Below are 25,621 nucleotides of genomic sequence, written 5' to 3' on the forward strand. Positions count from 1 at the left end.
GTATTTTGTAATCCCTGTTATGGAATATAATCTACAAAAAACAAATAAAAACAAACAACCAGGAATCATTATGCTTAACTATACTTCAAAAAACAACTTGCTCTCCTCCTGAATAAAGGGCTTCTGTGGTTTTAGAAAAATCCAGGTAAAATTTTTTGGGGATCGAGAGGGTGTGGAAAGTGATATCTCAGGTTGGGCTCTGTCTCATCTCACACATGAAGAGTGGGACAGGGTGAGTCATAAGAGAGTTCATATAAATCATATGCCATTTTTTTTCTCATAATAACGTTGTAAATGGAAAAAAGGATTCTTTTTTGGGGGGAGTATAATTGCTTTACAATGTTGTTAGTTTGTGCTGTACAGCACTTGAACCAGCTACAAGTGTGTGTATATATGTATAAAGCCCCTTCCTCTTGAACCTCCCTCCCACCACTCTAGGTCATCACAGAGCTGAGCTCCCTGTGGTGTAAGGCAGGTTCCCACTGACTTTCTATTTTACACATGGTAGTGTATAAACATCAATGCTACTCTCCCAATTTGTCCCACCCTCCTCTGCTCCCACCACAGGAACTCAGGCCTGACCCCATGACCTGGGAACCAAGGCCCCACAAACTGTGCAGGGGAATAAAAAGGCAACAAACAAAAAGGGAACAGAACAATAACAAAGAATTAGAAAAAATAAAAATGCCTTTAATCATTGGAACCCCTCCCCTCGCCCAGCTGCTCCTCAGGGGTGCTGGTCCTGTTCTGCCTCCACTATTTCTACCCCTCTTCCACCTCCCTCCACTTCCTACCCAGTTGTGCAAGGGTTCCTCCCATCCTTTTAGGTGTCCAAGGCCCCCAACTAGTGCAAGGTAGGTGCCCTAGTTGTGAGGATATGTGAAGTCTGCATCCTCCTGCTCTGCCATCTTGATTCCACCCCCAGCAAGGATTCTCTGAAATTCCAATTGGCTTGCTGCCATTTTGTCTTTTTCTGAACAGTTTCCTGACAATTTATATTCAATTTACTAGGCCCACTTATCAGCGAAACCAGTTTTCCCTCTGCATTTCCTGTGCATGTTCTTAGCGAGCTGCTGATACCTGATTTTAACTTGTTTTCTTTCGTGCTCTCCTTTCCTATCGGAGTTCCTGGTCTGGTGAACTATGAGTCCTTTTACGTCTCATGCACACTAAGGGACTCCTTGGCTAGGTTTTCTAGTTATAATTTGTTTCTACCCCATTGGGTTCACGGCCTTCCTTTACTGGAATTTATAGCCTCCTTCATCTACCACTTGCAGGTAGGTAAACACCGTGATGTCTGATAAGTGTAAGCCAGAGAGTTTTCTTCTTAGAGTATCTAAATGCTTTAATTACCTTTCTCTCATACTGTATACATTGGCTTTGAGATTCTCTGTCAAGATTTTGAGAAGTATACATATTCAGGGTAACTGAGGATTTTAGTAATACTTTATCATAATTCACTTTTTTTTCCTGTCAGCAAAATTCTGGTTGAACAATCATTTAGAATAACCCTAAGTATACTAATGACTTATTATATTAGAATTATAACTTTTGCATCTATATTTGTAAAATAAATAATTGGGCAACATAGTAACAAGATTAAAAGGGAGGAAATTATATGCACCTGTTCTTTACAGGTCTATTCCCAATAAAGACACTGAAGCCTATAGAGTTTACATTTTCATTCTGAAGCTGGGACTACAACCAAATTATAAGCCTCAGTCCAACTGCGTGTCAGGTTCAGCGAGTGAACTTTCAGAAGCTACCTTGAGCATCCACCTATTCCACACTAACAGGTACATCAAATAAATTAGAATCTCTCTTCTAAGCAGGCCTTTTTATGTTTAGCTTGCTAAACAACTCTTAGAACCAGTGTGATACCTGCCACCTACTGATTTTTCCCAAAGCAAGATCTGCCTTCCCAAACCAAGTTATATACCCTAAAATCAGGGAAAGTGTATTTTTCAGTGCCCAATTGGGAACTATTGATTTAGTATCTTATTTCTTGACATTTGATCATTTCTCAACACTTGATCATAATCTCATGTTATCTCAACATTTGATCATAATCTTATGTTATCTGTGATTTGCTTAGGGTTTGTCTATTTTTAAGACTGTAAATTCATTTACACTAGGGTTTATGATTTCTCTGAATTTTGAATGCCCATGGTGGTCACCAAACTAAGGACACACTAGGTACTCAATACATGTTTGTCAAGTTGGAATTCTGCAAAGCTGAGCTCTATCTCTCTGCTGAGATCATCATCTAAGTGTGTAACCACAGTTTCTTTTTAGAGTCTTATCCCCATTTGGGTAATTTTCTCTGTTACTTTTCCCCTAGCTCATACTTCTCCTGGTTTCGCTGCACCTGACTCTATGTTACAGCATTTACCTGTCTGCTTCTCCAACCAGATCAAGCTTAAATAATTTTTAATCTTGTTTTATTTATCTTGTGTCTTCATGGCCTAGTACACATAAATTGCTAAAATGGATGCTTTTGGAAAGGACTGGAGTATCTTGAGAATAACTAGAATAGAAATATTCAAAGAGGGAAATGAAATATGTTTAATGTGCACTGTCCATCTTTGTATATTAATTTAACAGTCTTTACAACTTGAAACCAATCCGTCAGATTGACAAGTTGACAGGCAGTGTTGGCTCATGACAGATTAACTAATTCTTCATCTATTATTTATTCTCTGCCTTCATTTAACAAAGCCATTTGCAAAAAATGAAGACTGGAAAAAGATCATTAAAACAAGGGCAATGAGCTAGAGTCACATAATAGGGAGTGAGAGAAGGACATCAGTAGCTTAGAAAACCTAAGACCAAGAAAAGCTCCAGCAACTGAACATAAAACTTAGCTCCAAGCTTTCTGAATTTCATTGTTAGGTACTAAATATGATACATTTTATCTTCAAAAGATATTGTGTAATGTACAGAGCTATCAACAGTGAGCTTGGACAAGCATTGAGATGGTACATATCAACATGATTTACTACAGAAATAAAAAAAACTACTCTGTCAGGTATATTGAGTATCTATGAAGTTAGTAAATTCCTTTTTAGCACAGATGAACAAGTAGGAGATGTCAGAGGTGTCTAAATAGTTTTATGATATTTACTAATTCCATATTATTGATGTCAATAACAATGGGTTCCTAAAAAGAACAAAAAGTAAAAGAAAGCTATGATCACTACCAGGGTGGCATAAAAATATAAGGAACCATGCAAAGAACATTCTTCATGGATGCCCAGATTCAGTAAATATACATCATTCTCACATCATTCTATTTAAGGTTAGATTTCAGTTTTAAGATTCTAGGAATAAGTAAGAATTATGGTGTAACTTACTATATTAATGGTGTAACCATAATTATGGTATAAGTTACCAATCAGATATTTCCTTTTTTACTGTTGAGTTGGATATACTTTATAATGATACCATGCTGCGCTGTGCTGTGCTTAGTCGCTCTGTTGTGTCTGACTCTTTGTGATCCCACAGACCATAGCCTGACAGGCTCCTCTGTCTATGAGGATTCTCCAGGAGTGGGTTGCCATGCCCTCCTCCAGGGGATCTTCCCAACCCAAGGACTGAACGCCAGTCTCCCACATTGCAGGTGGATTCGTTACTGTCTGAGTCACCAGGGAAGCCCCAAAACACTGGAGTGGGTAGCCTGTTCCTTCTCCAGGGGATCTTCCCGACCCAGGAATTGAACCAGGGTCTGCTGCATTGCAGGCGGATTCTTCACCAGTTGAGCTACTAGGGAAGCCCAATGATACCATAAGAGACATAAAAAAATTGTCCCAGGTACTCAGAATTGAATTTAGACTGTCAGGGTGATTTTCAAGTATGAATTCACAGTTCAATGGCTGTAGGCATAAAGGCCACATGAAGTGACAATTTAAGCAACTGTCTGAATGGTTTAATCTATCCACTCTATGAATTAGGATAATTTTGATTTCTTTTTTCTACCAGAAGCTTTTTGTTGTACTAAGCATCCAGTTAATCTTTTCAACTAACCTCTTTATTTTTTTCTCAGTATAGACATTGGCTAATTTTTTGTGACACAGCCAATCAGATGTGTTGATACGATCTGTCCAGTGCTCACTGCAGAGGTCAACTTTGTGATTAAACCACAGCAACTTGGCAGATGTAATTAGGCAAAGTATTTTGATTAAGTCCCACAATTGGTTGGTTGTCAAATGAGTTGGCACCAGAACCAATGTTTTTAACACTCAGAAATATCACACTGCTATCTCATTTGGTTCTCCTTGTGTGAGTAAGATGTGAGCACCTAACAGTATAAACTCATTCTACTAGAGTCTCATCCTGGGGCTAATCAACTTTTCCCACTACTCACCAGCTTCCTTCCAGCTCACTGTGGCGCTCTTAACCCAGCAGAAATGCCAGGGACCCACGCAAGACCAGACAGGTTTGTGCTGTGAAAACAGTATTGAGAGTTGAGCCACTCTTGAGTTTCAGCCATATCGGTGGCTTTTGTTAGCTGTGTCTCTTGAGCAAGCTAATCTTCCTGAGTCTTTGTTTCCTCATCTGAAACACAGGAATGATTATGTTTACTTTGCATGGTTTTTGTGAGAAACAAATGATATAATACCTTTGGTGATGGACCAATTCAGTGACCAGCAAAGTAGGCACTGAAAAAAAGAATTGTTAGTCCAAAAGAAGTTTGTATGCAGATAAATACACTTTGTTAATAATTTAATATTTCAAAAATCCTCATTGTCATTTTATAACTGATTAGTAACAACTACACGGCTATAGACATGGGCGTGGGTTGCAGGGGAGGAGAGTAGGTGGAGCACTGAGGATTTTTAGAGCCCTGAAAGTATTCTGTGACACTATAGGGATGGATAATGTCTTTATACATTTGTCCAAACCCATAGAACTTAAAACATCAAGGGCAAACTCCAAGGTAAACTATGGACTTGGGGTGATTATGATGTATCAGTATAGGCTCATCAGTTGTAACCCATGTACGATTCTGGTGAGTGATGTTGATGAGGGAAGCTATCCATATGTAGAGCAGGTGCATATAGGAAATTTCTGTATTTTCTCCTAAATTTTGCTGTGAACCTTTAAGTGTTCTAAAAAATAGTCTCTTTTTTTCAAGTAATGCAATTTTAAGCAGCTGGATCAACTTCTTGACAACAAAGACTAGAGTATTTCTTGGGTCAATGTTTTAATATGATCTGTAATACTGCGAAGGTAATTAGGGAGGACATAATGCACGCTACCAAGGAAGGTCTAATTATTGAAACATTTTACTTAATAAACCTTTAACAAAACCTGGTAATAACTTAGTAAAAGTAAACACATTAAAAAGTAAAATGCTAAATATTAAGAAATATTCATTTGAGATATTTTTATCTTAAGTTAGAGAAAAAATCCTGTATTTAGAGTCAATGAACACAGCTTGTAGGCCAGACTCTGTGATCAAGACAACTTTCAGATGATTTTTCCATGAAGTAAAAATGTAATAAAGGGTATGAAAACATGCTACAAATGTAAATATTGTAGAAATGTAAGGTACTATTATTGCTATGAAAGGCTTAATAAAACACTCCTCCCTGTTACTTCTTAATACTTTCAGCCTGCTCTAGCCTTAGGTTTTACACCCATGCAAAATGTTTAATTCAGACAATGTTAACAATTTCTGGCCAATGGTATCTGTTAAGTTTAAGTTTGAAATCAATAGATGTTGATGGTCACGTATGTTTTACTTGAAAATGCTATACATTTTGAAAGTATTGTGTAAAATACCAGTAATGACTTTACCAAGACTGGGTAAAGTGCTTATAGAATAAATATAAACATTAATGAGATGCAAAATTTGTGGATCAGTGCAGTTTCTGTAACTGATTATAAGCAACCAAGATTAATTGATATAACTGCCAATTAAAATGACAATATCATTGGAATTGTATAAAGTACTTTCCTGTGCCTGAATGTTCTGATAACAATAACATAGCAGGCTGTTGTTCATAGTGTTTTCTTATGTATTATATAATTTAATCCCTGTAGCAATTATTTGAGATAGTAATGATTAATCTCCATTTAATAGATAAACTTGAAGCCTACTGAAATCATATGAAAATCATTTAGCACAGTGAAGGATCCGGTGTGGTCCCAGTTCCCCAAAAAGCCAATGGACTGATTGGATAGATAATCATAACATCTATGCTGCAATAAGAACTTATAAGAGCTATGAAAATGTATAGGAAAAAGTGCTATGGGTGCTAATTACTCAATATAAATTCAACAATATTTCCGGAGAAGGCAATGGCACACCACTCCAGTACTCTTGCCTGGAAAAATCCCATGGACGGAGGAGCCTGGGTAGGCTGCAGTCCATGGGGTCGCTAAGAGTCGGACACGACTGAGCGACTGAGCGACTTCACTTTCACTTTTCACTTTCATGCATTGGAGAAGGAAATGGGAACCCACTCCAGTGTTCTTGCCTGGAGAGTCCCAGGGCTGGCGGAGCCTGGTAGGCTGGCCGTCTGTGGGGTCGCACAGAGTTGGACATGACTGAAGCGACTTAGCAGCAGCAGCAACAATATTTATATATTTCAATAATATTTTAGTGTGAGATTCTCATACTAAAATCTCATTGGCCATCTTTAGAAATATTATCTTCTCCACAACAGTTTGAACTAAGTTGTTTCATATACAATGTTTTTTTGAAGGTCAACCAGAAAATTCCACATTAATGTCATAATCAAAGAATCTGGACAGGATCCAAGAAAGAAAAAATATTGTGAATATGATTATACCCAGGTTTATTTAAATTTGTTGAATCCATTTTGATATTTGGCACTGTATACTAAGTAGATTAAATATGAAACAGTACAAATTTATGCTCTGACTGATTTTTTATCATAAAAACATTATCTATGAATTGATTTAATGTTCAATTTAGTAGTTTGCCTGTAACATGTATGCTACCAGTATACTCATTTCAAAAAAAATGGTGGTAGTATCTATAGTGTTTTCCTCTAAAATGGTAAAGAAAAAAAATTATTCAATATGAAAATTTGACTTGATATGGACACCATTTGTTTAAATTCAACTACAGTGGAACATTTCATTATTACTTTGAATTGCAAATCTGTCTCTTGTCAAGGTTTGGCTATATCACATGACCTACAGTGTAATATTTAGAACGAGAAGCAGAGGTAGCCTTAGCAAAAGGGCAGTCTGGTTTTTCTAACACCAATATTACAAAAGACACACACACACACACACACACACACACACACAGTTGTGGGCTTCCCCCATGGCTTAGCAGTAAAGAATCTGCCTGCAATGCAGGAGATGCGGTTCAGTCCCTGGGTTGGGAAGACCACTTGGAGGAGGAAATGACAGCCCATTCCAGTATTCTTGCAGGTATATAATCCCACGGATAGAGCCTGGTGGGCTACAGTCCATAGGGTAGCAAAGAGTCCAGCACAATTGAGTGATTGAACATGTGCGCGCATGTGCGCGAGCACACACACACACACACACACACACTTGTAATCATTTAACTTGTATGTTTATACTTAAATAAAAGCAAAATCAGTGAAAGTTAAAATTGTAATATCAAAATATGAAAAACAAGCCAGTGGTATGTATAGCATTAGATGTCTTTTAAACGTGGTTCAAATCCTTGATTTGAAGTGTGATTAATGCACGAGTCTCAATTCTTTCAGTCACCAGGAAAATGGGATGAATAACCTGTGTCTTTGCAAACTGTTGAGATTTAGAGATAACTCATAGACTGCGTACACATTACACAAATGCAATTCAGCTCCTAAGAAAATAGATTTAGAATAACCAAGAATTGTGTGTGTTTATATGTAGTTGCTGCATCCTCAAACTGACTGCTCATTGGATTTTATTTCAACGACGACTATTACAATATCATCTTTTCATTTGGAGACTTATGATACACAATCCTTGCCTTCATAGAACTTCATCAAATTCCAACACAGAATTTTATTCTTTGAAGCTATCAAGCAAGGTGAATAGTTCTGGGTAACTGTTCTGCCAAGGGCTAGAGAGATCAGTTTATCCTTTGCGGCTCCCTTTAAACTCTCCATTACACTTCAGCTTTCAAACACTTAACAAGCTTTTAAATGGACCTGAGAAATCCTTAACACTAGTTGTTATTCGGCTTTTCGGAAAAACCGAAGAATGTTTTGAAAAATGTTTATTTTAAAAATAGCAAAAGGATAAAGAGATTATTAAGATTTAATGATTAATATGCCACCTTATTTCTTAAAAAATCGTCTAAAAAATCATGCCACACTATCTTAAGACTGAGCCTGGGAGGGAAAGCACTCGTAAAAAGGTTTGGGCATGCAAACCTGGCTCTGGGAGCTTGGGAACCAAGAAGAGAACCGCACGAAGCGGAGGCAGAGTGTCTCCTGGAATCGCCCTCCCAGGATCCGAGAGGCGAGGCTGCGGGGAGCCATGCGCCGCCGCCGGGCTACCGCACCCGGAGGGTCCGCATCTCTACAAACCTTCCCAGGAAAGCGCACCAGGCTCAAGAAGACACTTGTCCTTGGGGCCGTTTTCTGGACACCTTCTGTTGGGAGTCCCCAAGGGTGGGATAAATGGGCTCCTGAGGCTGGAAGTTACTGAACTTTGAGAAAGAGGGGAGGCAGAGGTCAGGGTGGCGAATGGGGGAAGGGCAGGGTGGTACCAAGGAGGGAGGGGGCGCGGAGATGGTGCTGACTTATCCAGGCGCGGTTCGCTTTCGAGTAAAAAATCCGAGGGAAAGAGACCGAGCCCTGCTGAGGGAAGGATGCGGAAGGGAGATCCGCCGCCCGGCTGGGCGCGGCGGGAGGGGCGGCGGCCAGACTCGCAGTCCTCGGCCTCCTCACTGCGCCAACCTGCAGGCGCGCGCGGCCCCTCCCGCCGCACTCCGCCCCCTCCCGCCGCACTCCGCTCGAAGCCGACCCGGCCCAATCGGTGCCGCCGGGGGCCGGTGTGCTGAGCGCCAGCCCTGGACCGCAGGCGCCCGCACCCCGCGCCTCCGCCTCGCTCGCGGCGTCCCTCCTGCCCCATCTTCCTCCCCTCCTCTCCCTCTCCTCCCTCTCCCTCCCCGCCCACTCCACCCCGCCCTGCCCGCGCTCGGCTCCCCCGCGCTCCCCGCGCCCGGCCCGCGTTCGCTCGCTCCTCCCTCAGCCCCGGCCCGGCCTCCCGCACGCCCATCCCGAGCCCGCTGCGCGCCGGCAGCCGTCTGGTCATGTCAGGATGGAGATCCGGCAGCATGAGTGGCTCTCGGCCTCCCCCCACGAGGGCTTCGAGCAGATGAGGCTGAAAAGCCGCCCCAAGGAGCCCTCGCCGAGCCTGACCCGAGTGGGCGCGAACTTCTACAGCAGCGTCAAGCAGCAGGACTACAGCGCCAGCGTCTGGCTCCGGAGGAAAGACAAGCTGGAGCACGTAAGCGCGGCTCGCTCCCCGGGCCGCGGCCCTGCACCTGCCGCACGCGCACCCCAGCCCCGGAGCCGGTAGCGGGGACCCCGCCGGCTGCCCCGCTAGGAGCTGGGGCGTCCGAGTCCTCCGCCAGCCCGGAGCCTCTCCAGCACTTTCGTGCCCCGGGAAGGACTGGGTTGCGGGGAGGGGAGGGGCGGGGATGTTCTCTTCCGGCACTGCTTGTCCCTGCACACCTCGACCTCCCCGGGCTGCCACTGCGGGGAGGGGGGCGGGCGTCATTCGCAGTGCGTTCCTGGGGTGCCTGTGCGGGGTGAGCAAGACGGGGAACTGACCTAGTGTGGCTCCAGGGAGCCGGCGTGACACGGTAGTGGGCTTTATAGAGGGGGCGTTTGCTTCCTGTCTTTAGGGGGCTATTATACCCGGTCCAGAACTAACATGAACAAATCTGTAAAGTTGTCGCCGCTGGCGACCAGCCTGCGTCCGCACACTATCCATTCGAGTTTTCTGCAGCGTATCCTCTGGGATGAGCAGGTGGCGGTCCTGTCTACCTGCGCCCAGCTAGGGAAGAATTTGCACATTGCAAGGAGAAACGGCGAAAGAAAGAGCAGGTCGCCCAGCTCTCGGGCGCGCCGCTGCAGGATGGGGGGCCGGCGAGCGGGACCCCCTCCCCAAGAGTGCGTGTTTCACCGGAAAGGTGTTGGCGCTGGGGCTGAGCTCCTAGGGCTCGCCATTCGGGAGAGAAAAAGTCCTTCTAAAACGGTTTAGTGGATTCACAGTGTCAAATCTGACCCACCAGCATCTCCTTAACCAAATGTTAACATGAAACTAAGAGAATTATCTCAAGAGTGCAGAACAGCTAGCTACCGCCGGGAGGATGTCGTTTCTTCCCGCGGAGCTGCTTAATCCAAATTGGGTCTGTTAATGGAACGAGAAGATTTCCTTGTATTTGGGTCACATCGCCAATTATGGTAGAAAGATAAGAACTTCTGGAACTCACACATCTACCGCCGCAAGGACCACCCCCCACCCCGAAACAACCCACCCTCCCCCCCGCGCGCTGGCTTCTCTTCTGGGCTTTTCAGCAGCAACTAGCATCCCAGGAGAAAGTGGGCAAAAGAGTATTTCTCTTACCCGATCTTAAAAGAAAGTCTTTGCCTTTTCTCTGAGGTCCTGATCCAGTCCCTGAAAGAGAAGTTTAAAGATTTGAGTTGGGGTGCAGTCTGTCTTGTGTGTAGAGACAATTTCCTAACATCAGATGGATGTCTCAGATCCTTAAGACCATGCAAGGAACTGAAGGAGATTGCTAGGATGTAAGTTGTTTGAAAGGCAGCAGTGTCTGCTTAAAAATGCAAGCTCCAGAATTAGCGAAGGAACCGGTGGTTATTAGTTCAAAAAGGGCCAAATAGCACCTTCCTGTAACTTGATTCCTGGTAGTGTTTTATTATTTTAGTACTAGCGAGAATGGTCTACCCTGAGGATGCTGATAGAGTATATCTTCATTTGCTTCACTCTGAATGTGTGTTCATTTGCAGCTTCTGCTTTTAGCTGGTGTAGTTCCTTTATTTTCTTACTGAAAATCAATACTGCCACCTTCTATGACTATTGTCTTCTTGAATCGCAGACATTGCACATATTATACTTAGATGGTTTCTCACTTTTAGATTTTCATTGAAAGTACCAAGTCATAGAGTGGGCCATGGCAGCCTCCCCTTAGTGGATGAGTATAGAATGCTCAGCACTTGCTGAGGATTAGAGACCAAGGAAAGTGAGATCTGGTTGTTTCCAGGTAAGGATCTATGCTTTCTTCTTCACTCAGATGCTCCAAAATAGAGCCTTGTACTTGGTTTTTGAAAAATTATCTCATTTGTTATTTAAATCAAAGTCACAGTTTTGTTTGCTTCCTCAAATATGTTTCATGAAACATATTCTGTTCTGATATTTTGTTTTACATACACTTGCTTTCAGTTAGGAATGGGGCTTTGCTTCTGGTGAAATTTTTGGTGATGTTCTCTTGCCCCTTTGAAACATCTATAAACATTTTAATGAAATAATACTTATGAAAGTGGTATGAAAAAGTAAATTAGTATAACAATGTAATTTTATTTGCATTCAGGCTCAGCTATCTTATGTTATATACACTATTATGTTTCAGGTAGTTTGAAGTTAATTTCTAATTACAAATCTAAAAACCTATAACAAATATATCCAAGTACATTATTGCCATGCAAAACATAAAAATATAATGTTGACTTTATAATAGACAGCATTCTGAACATATGTGACACCTTCAGATTTAGATGTTGGACAGATTAGGATGAGTGTATCATATGAAATTCAAGGGTGATGTACACTAGTTTGACCTCTTTGATCTGTCTAATCAAATGGATGACCACCATTTTTATTATGTTAATGAGTAATTATCATGGAGATCATATGCATGAAAACAGCCTACTGTTCCTTTGCTCATGCTTTAAAAGCAAGTCTTGTATTAAGGGCATAAATAAATTATGGCTTCAAATGATCGCATGTTCAGTCATCTCAATAACGGAATTCCCCGAAATGAAATGTGTCAGTATGTGGACTCTGTCCAGACTTCAGAGGCATTGCTTAATCTGAAAGTCAATAACACGATGTAAAGTGACAGCTGGAGAATATATTACCACTCAATTTGGTAAAAATGAGAATGGTTTATCTGTTGTTTTCTAGTTTACAGGCTACAGGACTAATCCCCAGGTTGGACAAAAGAAAAGTGACATGAATTGAATGATTAATAATTGGAATACATTCAACCCATCTTTCAATTGGATTCCTGGTATTGGTTGGTTGATACTTAAGATGAATACCCATTTATGTGAGGGAATTCTTCTGTTCATAGTCATGATTAGAAGCTACAAGGAAGTTATGTTTATACCATGAATTCTAGATTTTGAACTCTACTTGTAAATTTTAGGAAAAAGTAAAATTTCTGGGCCCTGTGTAGAGTGTTGTCTTATTAGCTTCAAATAGTGCTTCCCGTCCCCCTTCTGATGTCTATGTCAGAAGCTTTCTGTGTCCCTTTTCATACTTTAATAAAACTCTGCTACACAAAAGCTCTTGGGTGATCAAGCCTGGTCCCTGGTTCCAAAGCTAAATCTTCTTTGGGGATCAAGAATCCAACACGGTTCACCATAAGCTATCATCTTGGGGGCTTATCTGTGCTCTTGCTTCTTAGACTCTTTTGCCTCCTGTTGTGCCTGATACTTCATATGGCTTTAAAAGGCATTGGGTTTGGGAGACAATGGAAGTCTTACTCTCTGTAGGATCCTGTATTTAGTTTAGGTATAATGTACAAATGGAGGTTCCCTGGTGGCTCAGATGGTAAAGAATTTGCCTGCAATGCAGAAGACCCAGGTTTGACTCCTGGGTCAGAAAGATCCCCTGGAGGAGGGCATGCCTAGTATTCTTGTCTGGAGAATCCCATGGACAGAGGAGCCTGGTCGACTACTATCCATGGGGTCACAGAGAATCAGACACGACTGAAGCGACTTAGCATACACACAGGTACAAATGAATGTTATGATCTAGCGAACAAGAGAAGCACAGGGCCTCTTTTCCTACTCTAACCCCTCTACTCTGTCAGGCCTTTCTGGGCTTGGGTCACTGAGAGTCACCATTTAATACAGTCTGGCTATCTCAGAGCACAGTATTATGTTAGGCTGGTGTCCTTTGGTGGTATTAATGTATGCCTTGATTGACTTCTTTTTATTGTTGTTTTTTTTTTTTTTCACAAGCAGGGAGAGTTGCAGAGGCTACTCTGCTAAGTTGCCTGGCTTTATACCAGTTGTGTGTGTAGAGGTTTCTTGATGCTGTTTATGGAGATGGGGATGTCTTGTTTTCTCTCCTGCTTGTTCAGTTAGCTTTTGTCAGATTGTGGTTAAGAGCAGGGCTCTGGTGAGATAGTCCTGGGCAAAGGACTCACCATCACCAAGATGTACACTCACAGTCCTCTGTAAGAAGTCACAGGTTTACCAGATGACTTAAGGAGACAGTCCATGTCTGTACTCCAGTGAGGAATAGTCCCCTTATGGCAGGGGCTCAGTACTACAGAAGAATTTTTTCCTTACACTTCTCACTTGTGCCTGTTGGCACATGTCTTATTTCAGGCTGGTATAACAGAATGCCATAGATGGGGTGCCTTTTAAGCATTTATTTCTCACAGTTCTGGAATCTGGGAAGTCCAAGGTCAAGTCTTAGCCAGATTTGGTGTCTGGTAAGGCCTGATTTCTGGTTCATAGGTAGCCATCTTTCTGCTGAGTCCTCAGATGGTGGTGGAGGTCGAGGAGCTCTCTGAAGACTATTCTGTTCACGTGGCACGCCTGCGTACTCAGTCGTTTGGTGATGTCCGACTCTTTGCGACTCCATGGACCATAGCCTGCCAGGCTCCTCTGTCCATGGGAATTCGCCAGGGAAGAATACTGGAGTGGGTTGTGAGTTCCTCCTTCAGGGGAATCTTCCCAATCATCCCAATCTTCCTGGGATCAAACCCATGTCTCCTGCCTCTCCTGCTTTGGCAGGTGGATTCTTTACCATTAGGGCCACCTGGGAAGCCCCTGTTCCTGTGGGCTTATTATCTAATCACCTCCCAAAGGCCCCACCTCTAAAGGCCAGGATATTGAGGATTAGGTTTCAGCATATGAATTTAGTGGGTGGGGGTGGAGTGGGGGGCACATAAGCATCCAGACATCCAGTCCATAGCAGAAGGGGATTTTCTGCATCTTAGTTCCCAGGCCTGCTGGAAGCTCAATCCTGGTCCTTGTTTTCATGATTGTCAAATCAGCTACAGGGAAGCTGGTGGATTCTGTAATGCCCTTCAGTGCTTCTACCCAGAAGTGATACATCTATTTGACTCATGGTTGTTGTTGGCCAAAGTAAGTTTCCTGGCCAAGGCTTCCTTGAAAGAGGGTGAAGAAGGGGGATTCAACCAAGACCCAAAAGAAGGAGAAAGAGAACACCCATGACTAGCTCATAACCATGAGACATAAAGCTCTTAGCACAGCATATGGCCCATGTTCAATGTTCAACACACAGAACCTATCGGTATAATTGCTACTCAGGTGTTGCCTAGCTGATCACACACACACACACACACACACACACACACACACACACACACACTACCCAAAAAGCTTCCATATTTTATATCTGAGATCAGCCTGCCTGCATTAGGGGCTTCCCTGGTGGCTCAGATGGTAAAGAATCTGCCTACAATGCAGGAGACCCAGGTTCGATCCCTGGGTTGGGAAGATCCCCTAGAGGAGGAAATGGCAAACCCACTCAAGTATTCTTGCCTGGAAGAAATCCCATGGACAGAGGAGCCTGGTGGACTACAGTCCACGGGGTTGCAAGAGTTGGACACAACTGAGCGACTAACACTTTTGCCTGCATTCTAGATCTGGACCCAGAGTGTATGGTTCCTTTTGTCAGTAAGGCTGTCTCACTATCCTGGGCCCATTAAGTTGTCTCTCTGCCCAGCTTCTAGTTCATTTTCTGGGGGCCTAACTTTTTCCTTAGGACTTCCCTGGTAGCTCAGCTGGTAAAGGATCCACCTGCAATGCAGGAGACCCCGTTTTGATGCTTCCTCCTGCAGGAGATCTTCCCAACCCTGGGATCGAACCTGGGTCTCCTACATTGTAGGCAGATTCTTTACCATCTGAGCCACCAGGGAAGCCCCTAATGCAGACAGGCTGATCTCAGATATAAAATATGGAAGCTTTTTAGGTAGAATGTGTGTGTGATCCACTAGGCAACACCTGAGTAGCAATTATACCGATAGGTTCTGTGTGTTGAACATTGAACATGGGCCATATGCTGTGCTAAGAGCTTTATGTCTCATGGTTATGAGCTAGTCATGGGTGTTCTCTTTCTCCTTCTTTTGGGTCTTGGTTGAATCCCCCTTCTTCACCCTCTTTCAAGGAAGCCTTGGCCAGGAAACTTTCTTTGGCCAACAACAACCATGAGTCAAATAGATGTATCACTTCTGGGTAGAAGCACTGAAGGGCATTACAGAATCCACCAGCTTCCCTGTAGCTGATTTGACAATCATGAAAACAAGGACCAGGATGGAGCTTCCAGCAGGCCTGGGCCAGTGGGCCCCTGTTTGCTCCCTGCCTGGTCATTCTGAGGCTGACTCGTATTCTTACTCTGTGGGTTCTGCTAGTAGAGACCAACTCCTTGCCCTATCCCTCATATCTGCTTTCCTTCACAAATTTGTGCTGCATGGTGCTCAGAAAGCCCTTTTAAAATTCAAAGAGAAAGCAGAAGAGAAACTGTGAAGAGTAGAAGCCAGAATCCTTAATGTTCATATTATAGTGAGCCTTAGTATCTTGCAAGGTTTAATAAGTGCCTCACTTAAAAAAAAAAAAAAAAAAAAAAAAAAACTCCTCAAAGTGTGAATTTTCACACTTAAATAGAATTTATGTTACCAGTGAATAGTAAATAAATAACAAGTGCACACTTTCCTCCTGGAGAAAATTATTCATATAAAGAGCAAAGAATAAATGGATTAGTGCAAACTTGGTCACAATGGTCTAGGCTCATATTATGTAATGCCGTTTATGTCCCACAGAGCAGATTTGTCCAAGTAATTATACTCCATGGAGCAGATCAGTCAAGCACCAGAAGACAGAGTTCAACCTAAGGGAATGAATCTTTAAAATATACCATTGAAAACCAACCAACTAATCCACCAACCAACCAAACAAGGAGGACATATCCTTTTTTATGTTAATAGTATTTTTGGCCAGACTGGGTAAATTTTGTCTGGCAAACATTTAAGAACATTAACATTTACCAGGATTATTTCCTGTGACTTAGGTAAACAGAATAGGGAAAGCCTAGACTGAGGCAGAATTCCCTACCTCTCTAACGCATGGTCAAGAAATGAAAGTCTAGGTGTCTTGAGTATCTTCTGAAGCAGCTCAGTGTTGTGTCCACTACTGTGTTTGTCATTACTTTACGTGGCGTATGTTTATAAAGGGCTAATGGACTGTGGGTTGATATTTCAGTTTGTTTTGAAGAAACATTGACTTCTTTGATCTCTGGCTTACTGATTTATTTTAACATAATTGCAGTCAGTGACATATCATATTAAATATATTTAACTTGAGAAGCTTAGGACCACAGAGCTTAAGATTCCTTTTACTTCCCTTGTTCCATGTAATAGCCACTACATATGGTTAGTTTCTCTGAAAATTTTCACTTCTTTTCACAGATTTTTATATCTGTCTCAGGTTTACACCTGTGTAACAGTTTCCGGTTCTTCTGTTTTAGCTCCGAAGGTCAAGAAGTCTGATGAATCTTTTAACTTCTGGAACAGGACAGTAGCTTGTTAACATAGTATATATGATATGTTCTTGTACTGAATTGATTGATAGATGGCGCAATTAGGCAGAGTAGAGTTTGTGGTAAAAACCCATAGGTGTTGCTTCATGTGTCTGCATTGGGGACTTTTAAAGTTACTGATTGCCTCAAATTCATATGTACGTATATTGTGCTGCAGGAGTTTAGAATAAAACATAAATGTCAGGGTACAGTTGGAATGCCACACAGTGGATGGAAAGAGACACCTTTTTACCAAAAATGTACATTTAAATTTTTCTCAGTGAAAGTGAAAATCGCTCAGTTGTGTCTGACTCTTTGCGACCCCGTGGACTGTACAGTCCATGGAATTCTCCAGACCAGAATACTGGAGTGGGTAGCCTAGCCCTTCTCCAGGGGATCTTCCCGACTCAGGGATCAAACTGAGGTCTCCTGCAGTGCAGATGATTCTTTACCAACTGAGCTATCAGGGAAGCCCAAGTTTTTCCTTAGAACCAGAGACAAAAGAGCTCAGTTTCTAAAATCACACATCAAACTGGTAAGCTGGGCTTCTGAAGAATAAGAAGAACATGGCAAAATTTCTCAGGTAGACGTAGGTCCGTTGGAAAATCTCACTGATGTCTGGCGTGTGAAGTGGGCCCAAGCTGGACTACCCAACTGGGTACCATGGGACTGGATGTCATAGCAGTTGGGTGATAAGTATGAGCTTATGTCCTCTAGAGTAGACAGTGAACCTTGCGAACATATTATTTTCTGTCTTGAGCTATAACTGTGCTCCTGCCAGCAAGTTGTTAGGTCTATAACTGGTAATAACATGAGGAATTAAGTAGAGAAGATAGGACTCATCGAAATTAAAAAAAAACAAAACAAAACACTGCCATACTATACTCAGCATCAGCAGATATTTACTGAGAATGACTTTAATGTGAAAGATATCTTGTTAGGAGATTACAAGGACTTTGACTCAACCATCTGATGTATGTACTGTGTTTCAAACAGTAGAGAGTATACAAAGACCAAAGCAAGTATTTGCCCTCCCTTAAGATGCTTACAGTTTTTATAAATACAGTTATAATATGATTACAGTGTTATGAATAATGCAGAAAAATGCAAAATAGCGTAAAACTATCTTCAAAGGACTTAGTTTAGACAAGGTTAAAATAGGCAATGAATCTTGTGATATACTGATTACATAGTGTAACAAAGTTAAATTTATTCTAGTAATGCAAAGTTGATATAAAAGTTGAAAGTCAATCTAATTTATCACATTAAAATGAAAATAAACCTGTATGTTAATAAATCAGGTAAAAGTGTTTGTTGAGATTCTATACACAGGTATGATAAAATTCTCAATAAACTGGAAATAAAAGAAAACTTCATTATTCTGATAAAGAGTTTCTTTAAAAAGATGAAGAAACTATGAAGTTAACTTTATTAACTGTAAAGTTAATGGTGAAATACTTAAAAATACCTTCCTGGATACTGAGGCATGGAAGTCTACCATCATTACATCTATTCAGCATTGTACAGAAGGTCATAACCAATGCAATAAAGTAAGAGTAAGAATTCAGAAGGAAATAGTAAAATTGTCATTATTAGTAGATGACATTATTCTGTATATCTGAACAAAATAAACTACAGCTACACTTAATGAATTAGTAATGTCACTGAATTCATCATGGCCACTGAATAAAAAGTTACTATGCAAATTAAATTAGGAAAAAAATATTTCAAAATAAAACTAAAAACTGTTACCATTTACATTGGCATAACAAGATCAAATATTTAAGGAGGCTGATAAGACCTCTTTTTAATTCTCTCCCAGATTGATCTGTGTAATTCTAATTAAAATCCCAGCAAGTTTGTATTTGTTGAAAGTGATTTTAAAATTTATATGAAAATGCAAAGGGCCAAGAATAGCTAAGAGAATCTTGATGAAGAGCAAAGTTAGTCGACATTCCAGATAGCAAATCTAGATTAATTAAGCAGTGTGGTATTGGTGCAAGGGTAAATGAATAGATCAACAGAGTACAGAAACGACCTGTGTATACTTTATTATTGATAGGTTCTTGATTTATGACAAAAGTGGCCAGCATAGAAGCACAGAGGGGAAAAGATGGTCTTTTATAAAAAATGGTGTTGTCATATATCTATATAAAAAAAAAAAAGTGGTTTCTTTTTCACACTATACACAAATGTGGTTAAAGAAATCTTCACTCTAGGCAAAGTTTTGTATTGGGCTTTAGGGCTTCCCTGGTGGCTCATGCAGTAAAGAATCCGCCTGCAATGCTGGAGACCTGGGTTTAATCCCTGGGTTGGGAAGATCCCCTGGAGAAGGGAAAGGCTACCCACTCCAGTATTCTGGCCTGGAGAATTCCATGGACAGTACAGTTCATGGGGTCTCAAAGAGTTGGACATGACTGAGCAACTTTCACTTTACATTAAGGAGCCGAGGAACAAGAGCTGCTAAATGTAGGAACAGCCTGAACCAAGGCTTTTGAGTGGAATCTCGGGGAGAAAAAGACTGTTTGGAAGTATGACAAGTGTGACTGGAGGACAGGGTTTGTTTAAGGGAGTGTTGGGTGTGAAAACAGTGGTAGGTAAGGACAAGACCAGGGAGACTTAAGAACTGGAATTGTAAGCTGATAATGCTCAGCTTTTCTGTAAGCAAACAGGAGATATTTTAGTAGGTACTTATTCAGAAAACCTGGTGGTGGCTTGCAGGGTTGAGGAAGAAGAGCCTGGAGGAGGGGACCAGTGTAAAGTCTCTTTTAGTGGTAGAGCTGGACAGTAACAAAAGAATGTGGTGGCAAGTAGAAAAATTGGGGAACAGATGCAAGGAATATTCTGAAGATAAGCATTCATTGGGGAGAAATCCCTTGTCATCTAGTGGTTAAGATTTGGTGCTTTCATTAAGTGGACCAGGGTTCCATCTGGGTTGAGGAACTGAGATCCCACAAGCCCATGGCACACACCACCCCACCAAAAGTGCTACTCCAGTAAACACTCGAATGATAATAAAGTGAAACAGCCTTATTAAAAAAACAAAAAGAGTTCCTGGGACTTGGTGCTTGACTGGATGTGAGGAGTCTGAGAAAGCTCATCAATTCAGCAAATATTTATTGAGTGCCAGCATGTCACAGAAATTGTGATTGACATGATGGATTCAAGCATTAACGGGGAAAATGTCAATAACATCTTGAGAGTTGGAATTCTGCCTTCCTCATTTTGGAATCTTGGATCCAAGCCATTGTTATTATCTTGATTCAATAGTATCAGTATTGTTAATAGTATCAATATTATGATCATAATTAACAAACTCCAATTTCTGCTCTCTTCAAGGAGCTGAGCTCAAGGCTTGAGAAAATTCAAATGTCTGGGATTGGGCCTTTGACATCAGGTTGTTTGTTTATGATCTAGTTTTTCAGAACTCAGCTTAAATGTTTTCACTTCTAAACCTAAAGTCCAGTAAAATACACCTTTTATGTGGTCCCATTAATGGTGTACCTCTAATGTCCTTCATAATGCCTGGTAGACATCCAGGGTTGACTGACTTCATTAATGAAAGAGTGAATGAATTAACGTGTCCTTAGCAGGGCAGGTGGGGCTTATACACAAGTGAAAGAATAAGGTAACATGTCCTGCTTGACAGATAAATGGTAAGATGTTAAATGTAAGATGAGTTCAGTGGGAAGAAACACCAGAAGCTCCAAGAGAAACTCCTGAGAAGTGTTATGGTTAAATGTTAGCTGGAGAAGATAACAGACAAGGCTGCCTCTAAACCATCTTTAGTTTATTTGAGATTCTATCCATTCTTTTTAAGACTTGGGACGTGAGAGTTTTATGGCCACTTTAGTGGCCTATTCCAGTATCTAATGCTATTGTTTACATGATTTTTTTTGTTTTTTATATCTATATATCTTGGTTTTTATTAGTCAAGGAGAATAGTAACTTTTAAAGTTTCACAAGTACCATGGTCTAACTTTTTGCTATGCCTAAATCTGCTGGTTCATCACTTAGCCTCTGCCCTGTTTTGGCAGAGTACAGTCAGTCAGAGACTGTAAGATACTTTATGGCAGGGAATGTGTCAAAACTGCCAAAATCTCCTTAAAGACCTGCCACTCTTGATCGTTAAGAATCTCCTACCATGACTTCCTGACTTTTCTGTTTCCAAATTTTTTTCATTCCCTAAGATCTTTTTGCTGCAATCCATGATTTGTGCACACATTGCTTAAAATCTGTCCTATAAGATTCCAGATACATCTTTTTTTTTTTTTTTTGAAAAATAAACTTTTATTTTTGGAATAACTAGATTTATGGAAAAGTTGTACAGATAGTAGAGGTGTTTCTTATACATCCCTCACCCCGATTTCAGTTTCATTTAGGATTATAATAAATTTCAAACTCCAGATTTCATCAGAATTTCACCAGTTTTTAATGACCTTTTTCTGTTCTAGGATCCAATGCAAGGTAATACATTGCATTCAGTTGTCATGTGTCCTTAGTCAGCCTCTGGTCTGTGATAGTTTTTCAGGCTTTTCTCATTCTTCATGGTCTTCATAGTTTTTGTTTACAGCCTTATTGAGGCATAACTGATATAAAAAAATTGTAAGATATTTAAAGGATTCCCACCATTGAGTTAATGAAAGCATCCATCACCTCATTTATTGTGTGTATGAGAACATTAACTTTACTCTGAAAGCAAAGGTAAATTATGTCATGGCGTTATCATTGGTAATCACTATGTTTGTATTGACTGTTGTTGCTTAGTCCCTAAGTCATGTCCGACTCTTTTCCCACTCCATGGACTCTAGCCCACCGGGCTCCTCTGTCTATGGGATTCTCAGAGAGGCAAGAATACTGGAGTGGGTTGCCATTTCCTTCTCCAGGGGAATCTTCCCGACCCTGTGTCTCCTGCATTGGTGGGTGGATTCTTTGCCCTGTTTATATTGATCCTCAGACCTTATTCATCTTATAATTGAAAGTTTACACTTTTACTGACCTTTCCCTATTTTCCACACTCTCGAGGCCCTGACAACCACTCTTCCACTATCTGAGTATGTGAGTTTGAGTGGAATTTTTTGTTTGTTTTTTTTAGATCTTATGTATAAGTGGTACCGTGTGGTATTTGTCTTTGTCTGGTTTACCTTACTTAGCATAATGCGTTCAAGTTCCTCCATATTGTTGTAAATGAAAGGATTTCCTTTTTATTCATGGTTAAATAGTGTTCTGTACATTCATATATCACATCTTATCTATTCATTCACCTGCTTATGGACACTTAGGTTGTTTTCATATCATGGCTACTGGAATTAATGCTATGTTGAGCATGAAAGTGCAGGTATCTCTTCAATATCCTATTTTCATTTCCTTTGGATAAATACTCAGAGGTAGAATTGCTAGATCGTACAGTCGTTGCATTTTTAATTTTTTGAAGAATTGCCATACTGTTTCCCATAGTGGCTGTACAAGTTTATATTCCCACCAGTAGTGCTTATAGGGTTTCTGTTTTTCAATATCTTCACTAGCACTTGTTGTTTGTTGTCTTTTTTTAAATTCTAATCCTTCTAACAGGTGTGAAATGATATCCCATTGTGGTTTTTTTTTTTATTGTGGTTTTAAGAAGCATTTCCCTGATGATTAGCGATGTTGAGCATATCTTCAATTACTTATTGGCCATCTGTGTGTCTCTAAGGAAATAGAAAGTCTATTCAAATACTCTGTCCTTTTTTTAAATCAAGTTGTTTGTTCTTTGCTGTTGAGTTGTATGAATTCTTTGATTATTAACTCTTTATCAGATATATGATTTGCAAATATTTTCTCCCATTTGTTAGGTTGCCTTTTCATTTTGTTGGCAGTTTCCCTCCTGTGCAGAAACTTTTTAATTTGATATAGTCTAACTTGTTTATTTTTGCTTTTGATGTCAAATCCAAAACATCATCACCAAAACAGATGTCATGAAGCTTACAGCCTAGGTTTTCTTCTAGAAGTTTTGTGATTTCAGGTCTTAACATTCAAATCTTTAATCCATTTTCAATTATTTTTTGTGAATAGAGGTCCAGTTTCATTTTTTGCATGTGGCTGTACAGTTTCCCTAACATGATTTATTGAAGAGACTGTCCTTTCCCCAGTATATAGTATTGGCCCTTTTGTCTTAAATTAACTGACAACATATACAGGGGTTTATTTCTGGGCTCTCTATTCTCTTCTGTTCATCTGTGTGTCTTTATGCCAGCACCGTGGCATTTTGGTTAGTATAGCTTTGTAAAATAGTTTTGAATCAGGGAGTGTGAGGCCTCCAGCTTTGGTCTTCTTTCTCAAATTGTTTTGGATTTTTGAGGTCTTCTGTAGTTGCATATGCATTTTAGAATTCTATTTGTAAAAATGCCATTGGAATTTTGATAGGGATCACATTGACTCTGTGTATTTCTTTGGGTTGTGTGGATATTTTCACAGTGTTAGTTAATTCTTCCAATCTGTGAGCATGGAAGAGCTTTCCATTTACTTGTGTCTGCAGTTTTTTTCAGCAGCATCTTACAGTTTTCAGCAAACAGGTCTTTCACTTCCTTGGTTAAATTTATTCTTAGGCTTTTTATTCTTTTGGTTGTGATTATAAATGGGATTGTTTTCTTAATGTTTCTTTCTGTTAGCTCATTGTTTATGTATATAAACACAACAGAATTTTGTTTGTTGATTTTGTACCTTGCAACTTAACTGTATTTGTTTATTGCATCTAACACTTCTCATTCTGTCTGCTTTCTGGGGACAGAATGGTTGGATGGCATCACTGACTCAATGGACATGAGTTTGAGCAAACTCTGGGAGATTGTGAAACCTGGTGTGCTGCAGTCCATGGGGTCGGAGAGTTGGACACAACTGAGCAACTGAACAACATTTTTTTGGTGAAGTCATTGTAGTTTTTTATGTATTATATCATGTCATTTGCAGATAGAGACAATTTTACTTCTTCCTTTCCAGTTTCAATGCTTTTTATTTCTTTTTCCCGCCTAAACGCTCTGACTTGGATTTTCAGTACTGTTTTGAGTAAAAGTATTGAGAGAGAGCATCCTTATTTTTGTTCCTGTTCTTTATCGTAGAGGTAAAACATTGAGCTTTTCCTGTTGAGTATGATGTTAGCTGTGAGATTATCATATGTGGCTTTCATTATGTTTGAGGTACGTTCTTTCTACCTATATGTATTGAGAGTTTTTAGCATAAATGGATGCTGAATTTTGTCAAATGCTTTTTCTATGTATATTAAAATGATCACATGATTTTTTTATCATCATTTTGTTAGTGTAGTGTGTCACATTGGTTGATTTTGTGGACAGTGAACCATATTTGCATCCCTGGAATAAATCCTAGTCGATTATGGTATTTTTAATGTACTGTTAAAATTGGTTTGCTGATATTTTTGCATCTATAGTCATCAGGGTTGCTGCTGCTGCTGCTGCTGCTGCTAAGTCACTTCAGTTATGTCCAACTCTGTGCGACCCCAGAGACAGCACCCCACCAGGCTCCCCCATCCCTGGGATTCTCCAGGCAAGAACACTGGAGTGGGTTGCCATTTCCTTCTCCAATGCATGAAAGTGAAAAGTGAAAGTGAAGTTGCTCAGTCGTGTCCGACTCTTAGCGACCCCATGGACTGCAGCCTACCAGGCTCCTCTGTCCATGGGATTTGCCAGGCAAGAGTACTGGAGTGGGTTGCCATTGCCTTCTCCAGTCATCAGGGGTACTAGCTTCTATTTTTATGTTCTTGTAGTGTCTTTGCCTGGTTTTGGTATCAGGATAATGCTGGCCACAGAAAATGAGTTTGGAAGTGTCCCATTCTCTTGTTTTTGGAAGAGTTTGGGAAGTATTGGTGTTAATTCTAATATCAATGTTTGGTAGATTTCACCAATGGAAGCATCTTGTCCTAGACTTTTGTTTTATGGGAAAAAATTTAATTAGTAATTCAGTGTCCTTACTAGTAATTGATTGTGCAGGTTTCCTGTTTCCTCATGGTGCCGTATTGGTAGTTTGTATATTATCATGGCATCTGGTCCTATCACTTCATGGGAAATAGATGGAGAAACAGTGGAAACAGTGTCAGACTTTATTTTTAGGGGCACCAAAATCACTGCAGATGGTGACTGCAGCCATGAAATTAAAAGACGCTTACTCCTTGGAAGGAAAGTTATGACCAACCTAGATAGCATATTCAAAAGCAGAGACATTACTTTGCCAACAAAGGTCCGTCTACTCAAGGCTATGGTTTTTCCAGTGGTCATGTGTGGATGTGAGAGTTGGACTGTGAAGAAAGCTGAATGCTGAAGAATTGATGCTTTTGAACTGTGATGTTAGAGCAGACTCTTGAGGGTCCCTTGGACTGCAAGGAGATCCAACCAGTCCATCCTAAAGGAGATCAGTCCTGGGTGTTCATTGGAATGACTGATGCTGAAGCTGAAACTCCAGTACTTTGGCCATCTCATGCGAAGAGTTGACTCATTGGAAAAGACCCTGATGCTGGGAGGGATTGGGGGCAGGAGGAGAAGGGGACGACAGAGGATGAGATGGCTGGATGGCATCACCGACTCAATGGACACGAGTTTGAGTGAACTCCGGGAGTTGGTGATGGACAGGGAGGCCTGGAGATTCATGGGGTCGCAAAGAGGCGGACACGACTGAGTGACTGAACTGAACTGATGTTATTCATTTCTTACTGATTGCCCAATTTATGTCAAAGGGTAGCCTGCCATGTTTTCCTCTAAGAGTTTTATAGTATCTGGTGTTACATTTAGGTCTTTAATCCATTTTCAGTTTATTTTTGTGTGTGGTG

The 25,621-nt window shown here is 40.8% G+C and overlaps 1 protein-coding gene across 1 annotated transcript in view; it reads left to right on the top strand.

The window, feature by feature from the left end:
* The first annotated feature begins 9,264 nt into the window (after positions 1–9,264).
* The window catches only part of PLD5 (phospholipase D family member 5), a 415,356-nt gene continuing 398,999 nt past the window's right edge, over positions 9,265–25,621 (top strand). Inside the window, exon 1 of the mRNA XM_055582168.1 lies at positions 9,265–9,453. Within this exon, the coding sequence (XP_055438143.1) occupies positions 9,265–9,453 (189 nt within the window). The remainder of the gene's footprint in view (positions 9,454–25,621) is intronic.

Source organism: Bubalus kerabau, chromosome 5 (assembly GCF_029407905.1).
Source record: "Bubalus kerabau isolate K-KA32 ecotype Philippines breed swamp buffalo chromosome 5, PCC_UOA_SB_1v2, whole genome shotgun sequence".
NCBI lineage: Eukaryota > Metazoa > Chordata > Mammalia > Artiodactyla > Bovidae > Bubalus > Bubalus kerabau.